Consider the following 13,227-nt stretch of genomic DNA (forward strand, 5'->3'; position numbering starts at 1 on the left):
CTGGCTCCTGCTCCCGTGACGGCCTCCAGCCCGCCTCGCTGCGTGCCCGGCAAAGGGCGGCAGGAGCCGCTGCTTCCCGCCCCTCCCGGCCTTCCCTTGGAGCTGGATGGGTCAGATCCGTCCCGCCTGTTTCAAGATGGTTAATTGCATAGCACGTGTAATATTTGGAGGGAGCTGTCTATGGATAGGGGGCTGCAGAAACAAAAAATGGGCAGTACCTGAATCCACAGGGAGAGAAACTTGACTTCTTCAGACATAAGAGGGCACTCAGCTGCCCATTACAATAAAAGGCATTTGTTGTACTTACAGCAAATATAAACCCTATCCTGCAATCAGATCTGCTTGGGTGAACTTACTGACTTCACTGAGTTATGTGTTGTCTCAAAGGTCTATCAGTATGTAGCCCCACTGACTTCAGTACGTCCATGTGCATAGATTCAATGGTTTTGAAGTTTAGCGTAGGCTTGTAAAAGGAGCTAGTAATGTCAAATAATTGTTACCGATAGAGCTATGGAAAATTGGCATGACCTACTAATAAGATGCCTGATGTGTTAATTGCATACATATTTCCCAAACAAATGATATTATTAACTATGAATGAATGAAAAGGGAAAGGGTGTTTATATACTTAACAGAAAGAAATAATAGGGATCCGGCGTGAGAACATTAGATATACATTTTAAAGTGGTGGATGGAGATTTAGTCCAAGAATTAATGTCTTACATTCTTCTTGAAAATATATATGTAACAGCCTAACTCACACTGTTTCTCTATGGTACTAAAAATAACAAGCATGTTCTGTCGTTAGAGGTCAGGTGTTAAAACTACTAACCTATCACATCACGCAGAACACATGGGATATAATGTTCACATGTTTGGGGAAGTGGCAAGGCAAAATAGTGGCTTTGAAACTTTAATGGATTGAGCCTCTCTACCAGCAAGTGGGGTAGGGTGTAAATTGATGAATGAATCTGATCAACTCTCTCCCCACTCTATTTGTCTCTGGCAGTTAATAATTTGTTTTTTTTCTGCATTCAGTTTCTTCATTTCATTCTCTACCTATTTATTCAGATTACCTTTTATCTTGATTCACATTATTGACAGAAATTTAAGTAAGTGGTTAATAGGTTGCTCAGCACCTCTGGAAAGCAGGTGATGATAGTAATCTTCAATCAGAGTACCAAAACCAAAGGCTTTCAAAATGAGTGGAGGCTTAACTTTTTTAAACTGGTAAATATTTGTTGCCTACATGTAGCTTCTGGTAACACTAGCACTGGAGCACCACAACATTATTTTTCTGTCTGTTTACTGTGCAAGAACTTGCAAGATTAAGACCAAAAAGTAGATTTTCCTGCTTGGAGGTGGAATGAACTATGTGGATCTATGACTTTCTCTATCCAATTTTCTATACCTTTTTACTGAAAACTTTTTTTCTTCAATATTTAAGCACTCCAAATCAGTTCAACAGAAATGAAAAAACTAATATGTTGTTACTTCTGTTTTTTACTAAAGATTTGTACTTTACAATTTTTATTTGTCCTCACAAATTCCTGCCTAAATGACGTTCTTAAAGTGCTGTTCCAATCTTGGGTTGGGGGGTCAGGATGAACCTGTTGCAAGGGCATCCCTTACCTGCAGTCTTTTCTGGTTTATATTGACTATGCCCAAAACATGATCAACATGTCAAAAGTTCTAGGGTTAATGCAGTCATGCTAAAAGGTAATGCTGTGCCATTGCTAGAACAACGAATCTTAAGGAGCTTTTAGGGAGGAGAGCAGATGGCGCTTGCAAATGCCACTGAAGCTGTAATTGTTCCACTATACTTGTTTCTAATATTTGGAACTGTAGTACACAGATACAGGAGATGGGGAATACCTTTTTTTCTTTATATATTAAGAAATTGGTGCATGTAATATGTGTGATTTTAAGTTCCTGGCTGACAGCATTTATAGGTCTGTCAGCATTTTTCGTGTCATAACTCCCATTTCAAAGGATAGAAAGACTATCTGGTAGTATTATGGACAAGAGGATACAGTGTCAAGTCGCATCTGATAGGTCTTCTGCTCCAGTATGATTGCTATTCTATGAAGGTTTGGAAGAAATTTAAAAGAAGACAGCTGAGTACAAATCAATATTTTCTTGACAGCCCAAGTCCTCTTCCTCTTTTTTCAATTACATCTGTCCTCCAGAGATGACAAATCACAGATAGTCACCAGAGCTTTCCAGCTTCTAAATTACAGTATCTTTTTTTCTAATTTCAAGACAAAATTGATTTAATCAGTCTTCACCTGTTACCTATAGGTGTTTGCTAGGTAAGGCATAGGCATAAGTTAAGGCAATAAAGCATGAGCCTACAGGCCTGTATCCCTGTCAGACAGTAGTTTTCAACCTTTTTAAAATTTGTGCACCCCTACAAAATATCAAATGAAAGTGCGGACCCTTTTGGAAATCTTAGACATAATCTGTGGACCCCAAGAGTCTGCGGACCACAGGTTGCAATCCACTGCTGCAAGACATTGACTTAAGCAGTTAGCATAAGGATTTGAGGCCTGTGAACTTTGGCATGGGACCAAATAATGTGAGTAGACAGATTTGGAGAGATTCTAAATTACTGTGGCCTATTGGTGGCTAAACTGGCATATGAAATCAGCTCCCCTCTCACCTCAGAGGGTGTGGTCACTGGGCCCGATGCTGCTACTTAATTCACTTTAGGTACCTTTAATATTACAAACAGTTGCAATTTACAAAGCCCCCTTAACACTTGGTTAAATTTTAAACGGCACAGAAACCCCCTTCTTGTGAGATTCTGAACACAAATGACTAGTCAATAACACCAAATGAGGATGCAATCAGAGTGTAATCAGGCTGATGTCTCACATCGCCCCACTCGCATCCTCACGCAGGTTAAAATGATCATGGAGACCTAGTGGTGGGAGACAGGTTGCTATCTGTGAGGGTCCTACCCTGCCTCTGGCATGCCATGTGAGTCTGATGGTCAAGGACTTAAATACCTGTGCTTGAGGGGTGTATGCATGCGCGTGCGTGTGTGTGTGTGCTAGTTACTGTTCCTCCGAGGGGGACGATATTCTCTCTATTGCGGAGTTGGTCAGCTAAGTACAAGTAGATGTAGTATACTAGAGGCAGAGAAACAAAAGAAGAATACCAGCAGAGGAAAAGAGGAAGTCCTGTAGTCTGGAAACATATAGTGTTTGTGACAGGCACGGCATTCTAATTGAGAGATTAATTTGGATTTCAATTTATATTTTTATTGCAGGTGAGTTACCTGTGCCCAGGTTTAAGCTACAGGGGTTGCCATTGTGGACCCTTCCCCGTTTGGTCGCCAAACCTGTTGCTTGATCTATGGATTTTGAGTGTTGCAACCTGGCACATCGGGGTTCCCAACTGAACAATAATTTTAATAATACTGGGCCTGATCTTGGGACGAGAACCTATCAAACCTCAGAGTGTTAACTGCGAATTCTTAAGTAATCAATATGAATACTAAATACACTTGGTTTGACTTTGGACTTGCAAATCCTCTCCATACTTGAGCAGGGGTAAGATTAACTTTTTTTTCTTCTTATCAGCCTGGCCCTGTTTTGGGTTCCTTATGATTGTTCAGTTGAACTAAGAAATTTATTTTTCTCTCTAGGTCAATCCTTTGAGATGCTTAAAACTCTCGGTAAAACAACTTTGTTGGAAAATTGATCATGCAAGAAAAGTTCTTCAGCTTCAAAGGCCAGATCTATATTATGTTGTGGACTAGACCAGAGCTTGGAGCCTGATGGTTTCTTGTATGGATACTGTCCCCTAGCTCAGGTTTTTATCTGGAAGACTTATAAAGCCTCAGTTTGAGCCAGTGGACTCAAAGTACACAGGACCAGTATCTTCATAGTCAAGATAGCTTCAGTCTGTGATGGTTGAGTCACAAGATTGTGTATTCCTGTGAGCTGCAGAAACAAAGTAAGGTGTGATAAAGTGCCTTGCTCAGTATCCTAACAACACAAGGGGTCTTGAAGGCTATAATCTCTCTTCAGAGTCTAGGGGATCAGGATGGAGGCTTTCATTTTAGTAAGAAGCAGAAATAGAAAGCAGGTACACATCATATTTGACATTGTAGTGGTGATGTGAAGTATCAAAAACATAAGACTTGGAAGCGCCAAGTTTCACCATCTAAATTATGAGCCAGCAGATGCTGATAGTTCTTTAGTTTGGTTTGAATGGCTTCTTAATAGACCACATAGCAGCTCACCGCAATATTAAGGCTGATTTGATGTAGCCACGTCTTGGAAAATATGACTTGCATGATGAGATGATCATGAAACATTATGAAAGGCAGGAGAAATCCAGAAGTAAATTTGTTCTTTTAGCAAGAATCACAAGCTACCTTTAGCAAATACAGAGACTTGCACAATTTTTTCCCCAATGGCTTAGACGAGAACCTAGAAGCTGTAGTTGATACATCAGAGAAAGCATTTTGGAAACTCGTGCTGATAAGTGGCAGTCAAAGTTCTAAGTGCTAGGGTTTTCTGCTGGTTGAGCTGGAAACTTGCATAGATCCTTTGTGCATCAATGGAAGATCAGTTTAAAATTCTTAGGTTGTCTTTTTGCATCTTTTTTTTCCCCAAAGCTTCCTTTTAGTGGCTATGTGTTAGGCAGAAAGGACAAGTAAGAATTTCTTTGGTGAAGCCATTTTTCTAGTTTCACATAGACAAAATATTGTAGAATTATCCTCAGTTTTCACTTTGATTGATCGGTCCATCAGCCCTCACGTCATTTGTGGTGTTCTAGCCAGTCCTTCAGCCACACGCTGGCCAAGCTGTCAGTGGCACCGGACACCTGATTGGCCTCATGCACCGCAGCCCAGAACCCCTGAGCCATCCACCAGCCTCAGTGCCACCATTCCCGACGTATTCTTAATTTTTTTTTTAAATCAATTTTGAATTTGTCTAGGGTCACAAGGTTATTTTATCGGTCTTTATGTCAAATCTTTGATCCTAACAACATTATTTAATATTTTGTTGGTGTCTAAGGGGCTTTCAAAATGTACCTGGAGGACTATTTAGGCAGCATAGAGTGGGAAAGAAAAGAATATTATAATATCTATAAAGTCAACAACAAGGCTTGACCAGGTTTCATTAGAATTGTTCTATAAAGGCATTTGGAATGTCTTGAGTCTTTGATAGGATGCTTCGATACAATACATTTATTAAAATGCTATACAGAGTTCTGTTCATTCCTCCACTGACTCTTTGTGTCTAGAAGTCTGGTCTTCTACAAAAGAAACTTCATGTGGATAAGTTCTCCAGGTACTGCTTCAGAGATTTTTGCTTTACCTTTGTTGCATTGCTTCTTAGTTAAGGCAGTCCTAGATGGATAACGGCCAACTTTATAGAATGAACAATTTTTTGTTACTTAAAATGCTTTGATGACATTTGTAAATTGGATTTTATCAGTCCAGAATCCTACATTTTCTCTTGATTCTGTTGTCTTTTTTTTCTTTTTCCTTGTGTTTAATTTTACAGTTATGTGGTTTCACAAGTGAGTGATTACTGTAGTGGAATTTCTTATACTGAGAGAGATGACACTTACTGTGATCTTGAGCAATCTTTTTGGTTTTCTTTCTTCATCTGCTGGCAGAAACACTCAATCCAACATCCCCAGAAGAGTGCAGTCTAATTTAAAGAAATAATATTTGAAAGTAGGAAAAATTCCTGATTACCGGGCATGGCATGTAATTCTAAATGTCATATTTCTTTACTCCATTATTAGGGTTCTGAAAAACAGTTGTAAATTTCTTCTCTATTTTTCATGCAGAAGTTAAGGGACTAGCTTTTCAAAAGTGCTCAGCTCAGCCTCCAAATTAGGCACTTACATTGAAATGGCCAGATTTTCAGAAGAGATCAGCACCCAGCAGCTCCCATTTTTCATGTTAATTAGGTGACATGAAAGTTGACACGTTTTGAAAATCTGGACACTTCATTTGGATACCTAAATCAGAGAAGCTGGTACTGAGATTTTTGAAAAACTGGCCCTAAACTTCCAACACACAATTACTTCAAATAAAGAGAAGTTATCTTATTTTTTGTTATAATTTCATATTTTAACTTTGCAGTGTGCTTTCTTTCCCTGTTTGGTGTAATGTGAGGTAAACACTTTTAAATACAATGCACAGGGCACATTTATAAAATAAAAGAATACCAGTCTGTACCTCAGCATTGACATTGTCTAATTTAAATGTTATTCTCAAGAACTAATTTTAATTTTAAAAGTGTTTTTTTCTTTTAGCATTGCAACATACTTTCGAGAATGTTAAACACATAAAGGTAAGTCTAATTTGGGATTTTGAAAATAAATGTATTTATTTCTGTTTTTGCCCACCATGTGCTAGGGTCCTTTCAAACAGAAAAGAAGTAATTGTCCCTGCCCCAAGGAGATATGCCTAATAACATTTCACTATAATTTGAGTTTATCAGTCTTCTCATTTCTTATTTCTCTAAAATAAAAACAAAGAAAATACTTTACTTGTTAATTACTACTTTTCACTATTACATTGTATACGATAAGTCTAATTCTGCTGCTAAGAGATTTTTCCATTGACTTGTATGGGAACAGGATCAAGTCCAACATTGGGAGAGATTGAGAAAAAAGGAAAATTTGACATATTCTATGACAGAATAACCAATTAATTAATTAGGTCCCGGTCCTGCAGAGATTTACACACGTGTTTAACTTTAATCTTTTCAGGATCAGGGCCTTAGTAAAGATACTTATTCTTTATAATAAGAATTATATTATTCTTCTATAATAGAAGTTTCTATTAAGCAGGGTAAGTGTTTTCACTGAGTGACACTTTTTTTTAGGTTATTCTAGAACGTGTGCTGATTTTTGTTTCTTTGTTGTTAGTGCTTTCATATCTATTTTAAAAGAAACATTGGTCTCTTCTGGGAAAAACTGAAAAATACTGTATTTAGGAACAGTTCTGTTCATATATCATTTTCTGATTTTCACTTTATTCTTTTTTTAAAAAAAACACCAGTATTTTCTTTCTCTCTCTCATCCCAATCCTTAGCACACTTGACTTTACTTAGATTGTGAGCTCTGTGGATATTGCAGATTAGAATGGTTCATCTGCAAGTCACAGATGATATAGATGCAGAATCACTTCCAAATAGAATATTTTCAGACTTTTTCATGTGGCCCCACAGCTCTTCAAATAAATTTCTGATATGCCTTAACTTCATGCCTTTTTGCTGTACGCATAAGTTGTAAACAACATTGACTATTACAGCATATTAGAGTAAGTTTGAGGCAGAGAAGTTTGCTGCTGAAATAAATATTGAACAGTTTTAGAGTACGGAGAACAAATTTTCAAAGAGGTCTCATCCCAATCGCTAAATGTATGTCTTCAATTGAACTTCTGCATACATTTATTAATACCTAAACTTTTGCATGGAAAAAATTCAAATTTATGTGTGCAAATTGTATTTGTCTCTAAAATAACATTGTTAGTGCAAAGCTACTTAGCTTGCATGTGGAAAAGTTGCATGCGTTTTAATTTTTTCACAGGAAAAAGCTTGAATGTGAACAAATGCATAAGCAAGTTTAAATAAATGTTAGCCTGCTGGTATATTGTGACCATTGCCTATCATACTGACCAATATTCTCTCATTTTTCCTTGTAAACTGGCTGTCTATATCCGTCTGTTGTCTCTTATCTTATACTTCGATTGTAAGCTCTTTGGGGGCAGGGACCATCTTTTTGTTTGATGTTTGTACAGTGTCTAGCATAAAAGTGTCTTGTCCCTTGAATAGAGTTCCTAGGTGCTATAGTAATACAAAAAAATAATAATAATAAATTAAAAATAGAGGCCACATATAAAAACAAGGCCCTACGTAGCTCTGCAGTAAATTCTTTTATCGCTAGATTTGGTGTTTCCCTAGGAGTAAACTAGCACCAAGAAATGGATTTTAAGTTCTGAATATTTGAGTTCACACAAATTTGGTGATTAATTAAACCCATATCAGGCCTCTAACATCAATCAGACAGCAAGGTGGAAAAATTTAAGCGGACATTGAAAATACAGTTGTGAATGTTTTGGAGCACCATCACAGAGGCTGAGTTATGCACCTACCATTTTTACTGAAAGCAAAGAAAACTGCTATGAGTTACTCAGCAAAATGCACTTGTCACGTTTGGACATCAGCAGACTATTCCAAATACGGTTTGGGTTCAAAACAAAAAGTGAGTAGAAATTAATCATTTAGATTATGCAGAAGAAATAAATACATAACTTTGTCCCCATATGTCGGAAGCGTTAGGGGCAGTGAAATAGTTTAGTAGGGAGAACTGATATGGTTCTTCAGTTCCTCAGGCAAAGAAAGCTCAGGAAGAAGCTTATAGAGTTTTATAATGGATCAAATATATGTAGTGTCACTGATTGAATCTTCGAACACTTGTACCAAATTTACTGTGGTACATAAAGACAATGTTGAAATACAGGAGAAGGAAAGTCATCCAATAGGAATTATAGATGCTAAAACATCCAAAAACCACAAGAATGGAATAATAATAAACTTTATTTGGTAGGGGGTTTTCATACAAATGTGTCTGAAAAGGCATTGTAGAATTAATATAACCACAGAGTGAAATAGATAATAAACAAGACAGTTGCAGAATTACAAAGTACACTTCTAGTTTATCCTTTCTTGTCAAGAAAGGAACACAACATCTTTCTTCCAAAATTTCATGTACTTTTCAAAGACATATGCAACTCCCACTCTCCCTTCCTAATGTATTTCTCTCATGCTGCACATACTGGAAGATTTATAATAATTTTAACCCCTTTCTGTTCACAGTAGTTGGACTGCCTGCACCTGTTGGCAGTTTCAACCCATTTACCCTTGTGTTTAGATTATTATAGGCAGAGCTGAAAGATGCCTATGGTTAAGATTGCTTCACACTGTCTATTATAAGCTCCTGTTATCAGGTACTCATAATTTTGACAAATTTGAACAGTTTAGCCTGAAATTTTCCATGCTAGGTGTTTTCCCCAGCCTCAGTGTCTTTGAAAGTTTCAGCAAAAACAGTTCATCTGTTTTCAAGAAAGTGGTCAGGGGAAAGGGAAATATATGTTGTTTGCCAATGTTAACAAATTCTTACAACTATTTTGTTGAAAAGTTTTAGCATCACTGTGTTTTGGCTCACAGACTTGAAATTTGCAAGGGGGTCCTCCTGAGGTCAGAGAGGTGCCTTTTGCTGCCCTGTGAAAATTCACTCAAATTTGGCTGAATTATAAGCAATATTACCAACCTCAAGCATTCAAAAAGCACCAAAAATCACAAGTCTGGGCTTAAAAATTACGAGTTTTTTAAAAATAAAAAAATTGGATTTCTTTTTATTGGCTTTTATGCCATTGGGGTTCACATTTCAAGCTTTTCTCTGTAACCATATGGGGGCTTTTCTGGAGGCTATCTGCCTTAAGTATTTAAAGTCTTTAGTTGTATAAATTGGAAGGTATGCAGTGAATCAGACAGGACTTCATGAAGATAAAGGATTGTCTCGTGGTTAAGGCGGGTGAATACCATTCTGGATTCTATCTCAGGCGCCATCACTGAATTTCTATGTGAGACCGGAAAAAGTCACTTAAATCAAAATTTTTGAAGATGGCCCTTAGGTGTTCCCCATTTTCTGGGTGTCCAACGTGAGACGCAGGGGTTGAATTTGCGGAAGTGCTGAGCACTCATACCTGCAACTGAAGTCAATGAGTGCTGTGCTTTGAACATATAATGTGCTATAAAAATGCTAAGTGCTCTGAAAAATTAGGCTGCAGGTACGTTGAGGGGGACACCCAAAATTAATGGACACTTTTGACAATCGCTCTGAACCTCAGTTTCCTATCTGTGAAATGGGAATAATAATATCACTTCACTTCAAAGGACATTGTGAAGATAAATTCATTAATGTTTTTGAAGCACTAAGACGCTTCAGTGATGAATGCCATAGAAAAGCCCATGTAAGAAAATGAATAGTTCTGTATTTAGTACAGGGCTTAAATGATGTGCAGTAAACAACGAAGGGGGTCACACATTGAATGATGAGGATAAAAATTAAATATTGAATAGCTACGTATTCAGTACTTGATCCTGCACCACAAAAGTCAATAGGAATCTGAACTCTCATTTCAGTAGTAGCAGGATCAAGCTATGAATAAGCACCATCCATCCTGTGCTCTCAGTAAGGCAGAGGCCCTATGAAAAAAATATTATTGGGTCATATAATTAAAGACTACACAAGGGGGCAAATTAAAGTTGCATAGGCAATCTTAATTCTGGCATTTCCTAATTTTTGAGTGCTTAATTTCCAACCTTGGGATTCTTTTTTTGTATATGAAGTATACACGCACACTACTATGCAAATAATGGAAAATGTGGTTTAAGATCGCAAAATGTTAAGTTATACAGTTTTGAGAATGTTCCCAGATGTCAGGTTCCCAGGCAGAACCACGATAGTATTTCCAGTTTTAACATTTTAGCGAGCTGTGATGTTGCCAAAGACGTATGTTTTCCTTATATAGCGGGAGTAGAAGGGAGGCAAAGTTATGATTGTGTGTGGTACCACAAATATCTGAGATCTATGTTCTCTGTTGTTTGGAATCTCTGTTTCTCTCTCTTTTTTTTTTTTTGGTGACCTTAACTTTTAATTTGTTTGCTTCATTTGTTTGGTTTGGTTTTAGCTATAATGTTCTGATTAGGTCATATTATTTTGTCTGGAAATCTGCCTTAATTATTGCCCCAAAATAATGTGGACTAATATGAAGAAAAATACTGTTATAATGACATGAAAGTCATCCGATGAAGTGAGCTGTAGCTCACGAAAGCTTATGCTCTAATAAATTTGTTAGTCTCTAAGGTGCCACAAGTACTCCTTTTCTTTTTGCGAATACAGACTAACATGGCTGCTACTCTGAAACATTGCAATTACAGTTATTTTTGTGCTTAACAGATCAGTGTGCATCCAACCTCATCTATCCAGGTTTCAAGCTCAGGAACAGACAACTTAACAATCTATGGTAAGAACTCCTCGCTCTCATTCACAACAATGTCTTTGCTGATCATTTAGATTTGCGGTGACAAGATCTGTTTCAAAGCAGCTAGCTCTTGGGGAGCTGTGCCCGTGCCCATATTTCAGCATTCTAGAACTAAGAGTAGAAAAATCCCCAACTTGCAGGCTTGCAAAAAAGAAACTCCATGCAAATGTCCTACATAATTCATTTAAGAAGGCAGGGTTACATTAAAAATGTCAAAAATCATAGATTTTCTATAAATATGAAAATCATTAAAGTTATGGCAAAAGTCCAGATATAGCTGGAATTTGTTTACTCATGGTATAGGTGAAAGTATATTAGGCAAATGTGCACCTGCAATTTTTATGAATGCACTTTATAATTATTTGATAATCTTTTATAGAATCTCGTACAACCCCTTTTGGGTCAGAAGAAAAGAAAGAAGAAAAAACCCTGAGGAGCCTTGTGGAGATTCTGCAGGATATGATACAAGATGTTCCTACACAGCGCACACCAACTGAACGAACAATCATTACACCCAAAATAGTGAAATCGTATATTAATGAAAGTATTGGCTCTCTTTGGTTAAATGTGGGCCAAAAACATGGTGGAAAGCTACAGAAGTCAAAGAAAAAAGCTGCTGTTACAAGAAAATTTACTACATCTACAACAACCCCCTTTTGGAGACTGCGAACTGGCACTGAAGTTTCTGTTATTTTACACCCTAATGAGTCTTCTAGCTCAACAACACCACTTAAAAAAATATTTATTACATTTGAAAATGTTATTTCAAAAAGAAAAAGTAAGACTTTTGATCAGTTAACAAATGGATCCCTGGAAAATCTAGTTCAATCTTTAAAGAATGTAAAAAAACTCAAACAGAAACAGAAAACTCTAACAGAAACAGAAAACATCACCAAAGAAGCAGAAAAACTGAAACATGTTGCAAAGGTGAAAAAGATACATGTATATGACAAAGTGAAACATCGACCTGCAGGTGAAGTAATCTTGGAAAAGATTGAAAAGCTAAAAAAATTGTTACAGAAGCCACCAGATTATGTTAAAGAAAATCCACACCTCAAAGAGTATGTTGAATCATCTGAAAACTATATAACGAAATCTCTTATGCTGGAAAAAGAAGCAGAGGCTTCACTAGGTCAGCTATATCACCAACCTAAACCTTCACCTCCGAAAGAAAAGGTAGAACAGAACGCAGAAGAAGTAGAACAGGACATGGCAGAAATCAGAAAGTTAAGAGCATTTATTAACCTGCTGTATGATTTTAGTCCTCAGCTAGCTACATATATTGGTAGTTCTGACAAGAAATATGTCCCAGAGGATATTAGTGTAAAAGCTATTGCTGTTCTTGATGCTATGAAACATGTTTTCTGTGGAAGTCAGGCAGAGCAAAACAAAAGTGTGTTGAAGAAGTTGCTAGAGGATGATATAAAGCTTTTAAACATAGTTCTTAAGAACCACGAATAGACTCTTAAAAATAGTTATTTATTGGTACCCTTCATTGCATTTACTTAAATTTTAGAGAACAGTCTTCTAGTTCGTCATTGTCATCTAGACCTGATCTTTGCTGTAACGATATTCATCTCAGTAATTAAACACCATTTTTAAAAAATGTTAATTTTCAGTGTTTACCATGATGGATTGTTGACCTTGGATAAGCTTATTCTGTTGTTAGAGAAGGTGCTAACTGCAGTAAAATTACCATGGTTCTGATACATCAGGAAGGAAGTGGGTTGCAAAGGGGGCCTCTTGGAGTACTCCATAAGAACTTGAGAACGACCATACTGGGTCAGACCAACAGTCCATCTAGCCCAGTGTCCTGTCTTCTGACAATGGCCAAAGCCAGGTGCTTCTGAGGGAATGAATAAAACAAGTAATCATCAAGTGATCCATGCCCTGTCACCGATTCCCTGCTTCTGGCAAACAGAAGCTAAGGACACCATCTCTGCCTTTCCTGACTAATAGCTATTGATGGACCTATCCTCCATTAATTTATCTAATTCTTTTTTGAACCCTGTTAGTGTCTTGGTTTTCACAACATCCTCTGGCAAGGCGTTACACAGGTTGACTGTCTGTTGTGTGAAGAAATATTTCCTTTCTTTGTTTTAAACCTGCTGCCTATTAATTTAATTTGGTGACCCCTA

General features: G+C 37.2%; 1 protein-coding gene across 3 annotated transcripts; it reads left to right on the plus strand.

Moving 5' to 3' along the window:
- The first annotated feature begins 102 nt into the window (after positions 1-102).
- On the plus strand, positions 103-12,962 carry LOC119862545. 3 transcript variants are annotated; one of them, XM_038419411.2, is made up of 6 exons: positions 103-3,557; positions 3,653-3,682; positions 5,263-5,309; positions 6,289-6,326; positions 11,005-11,071; positions 11,469-12,962. In XM_038419411.2, exons 3-6 carry the CDS (start codon positions 5,291-5,293, stop codon positions 12,548-12,550), a joined length of 1,206 nt encoding a protein of 401 aa, XP_038275339.1. In that variant the 5' UTR covers positions 103-3,557; positions 3,653-3,682; positions 5,263-5,290; the 3' UTR covers positions 12,551-12,962. The 3 variants fall into 3 exon arrangements, with proteins under 3 accessions (XP_038275339.1, XP_043349902.1, XP_038275340.1); XM_043493967.1 differs by having other exon boundaries at positions 103-3,682; XM_038419412.2 differs by lacking the exon at positions 5,263-5,309 and having other exon boundaries at positions 3,653-3,963.
- Positions 12,963-13,227: the final 265 nt, after the last annotated feature.

Source organism: Dermochelys coriacea, chromosome 10 (assembly GCF_009764565.3).
Source record: "Dermochelys coriacea isolate rDerCor1 chromosome 10, rDerCor1.pri.v4, whole genome shotgun sequence".
In the NCBI taxonomy this organism is placed as follows: domain Eukaryota; kingdom Metazoa; phylum Chordata; order Testudines; family Dermochelyidae; genus Dermochelys; species Dermochelys coriacea.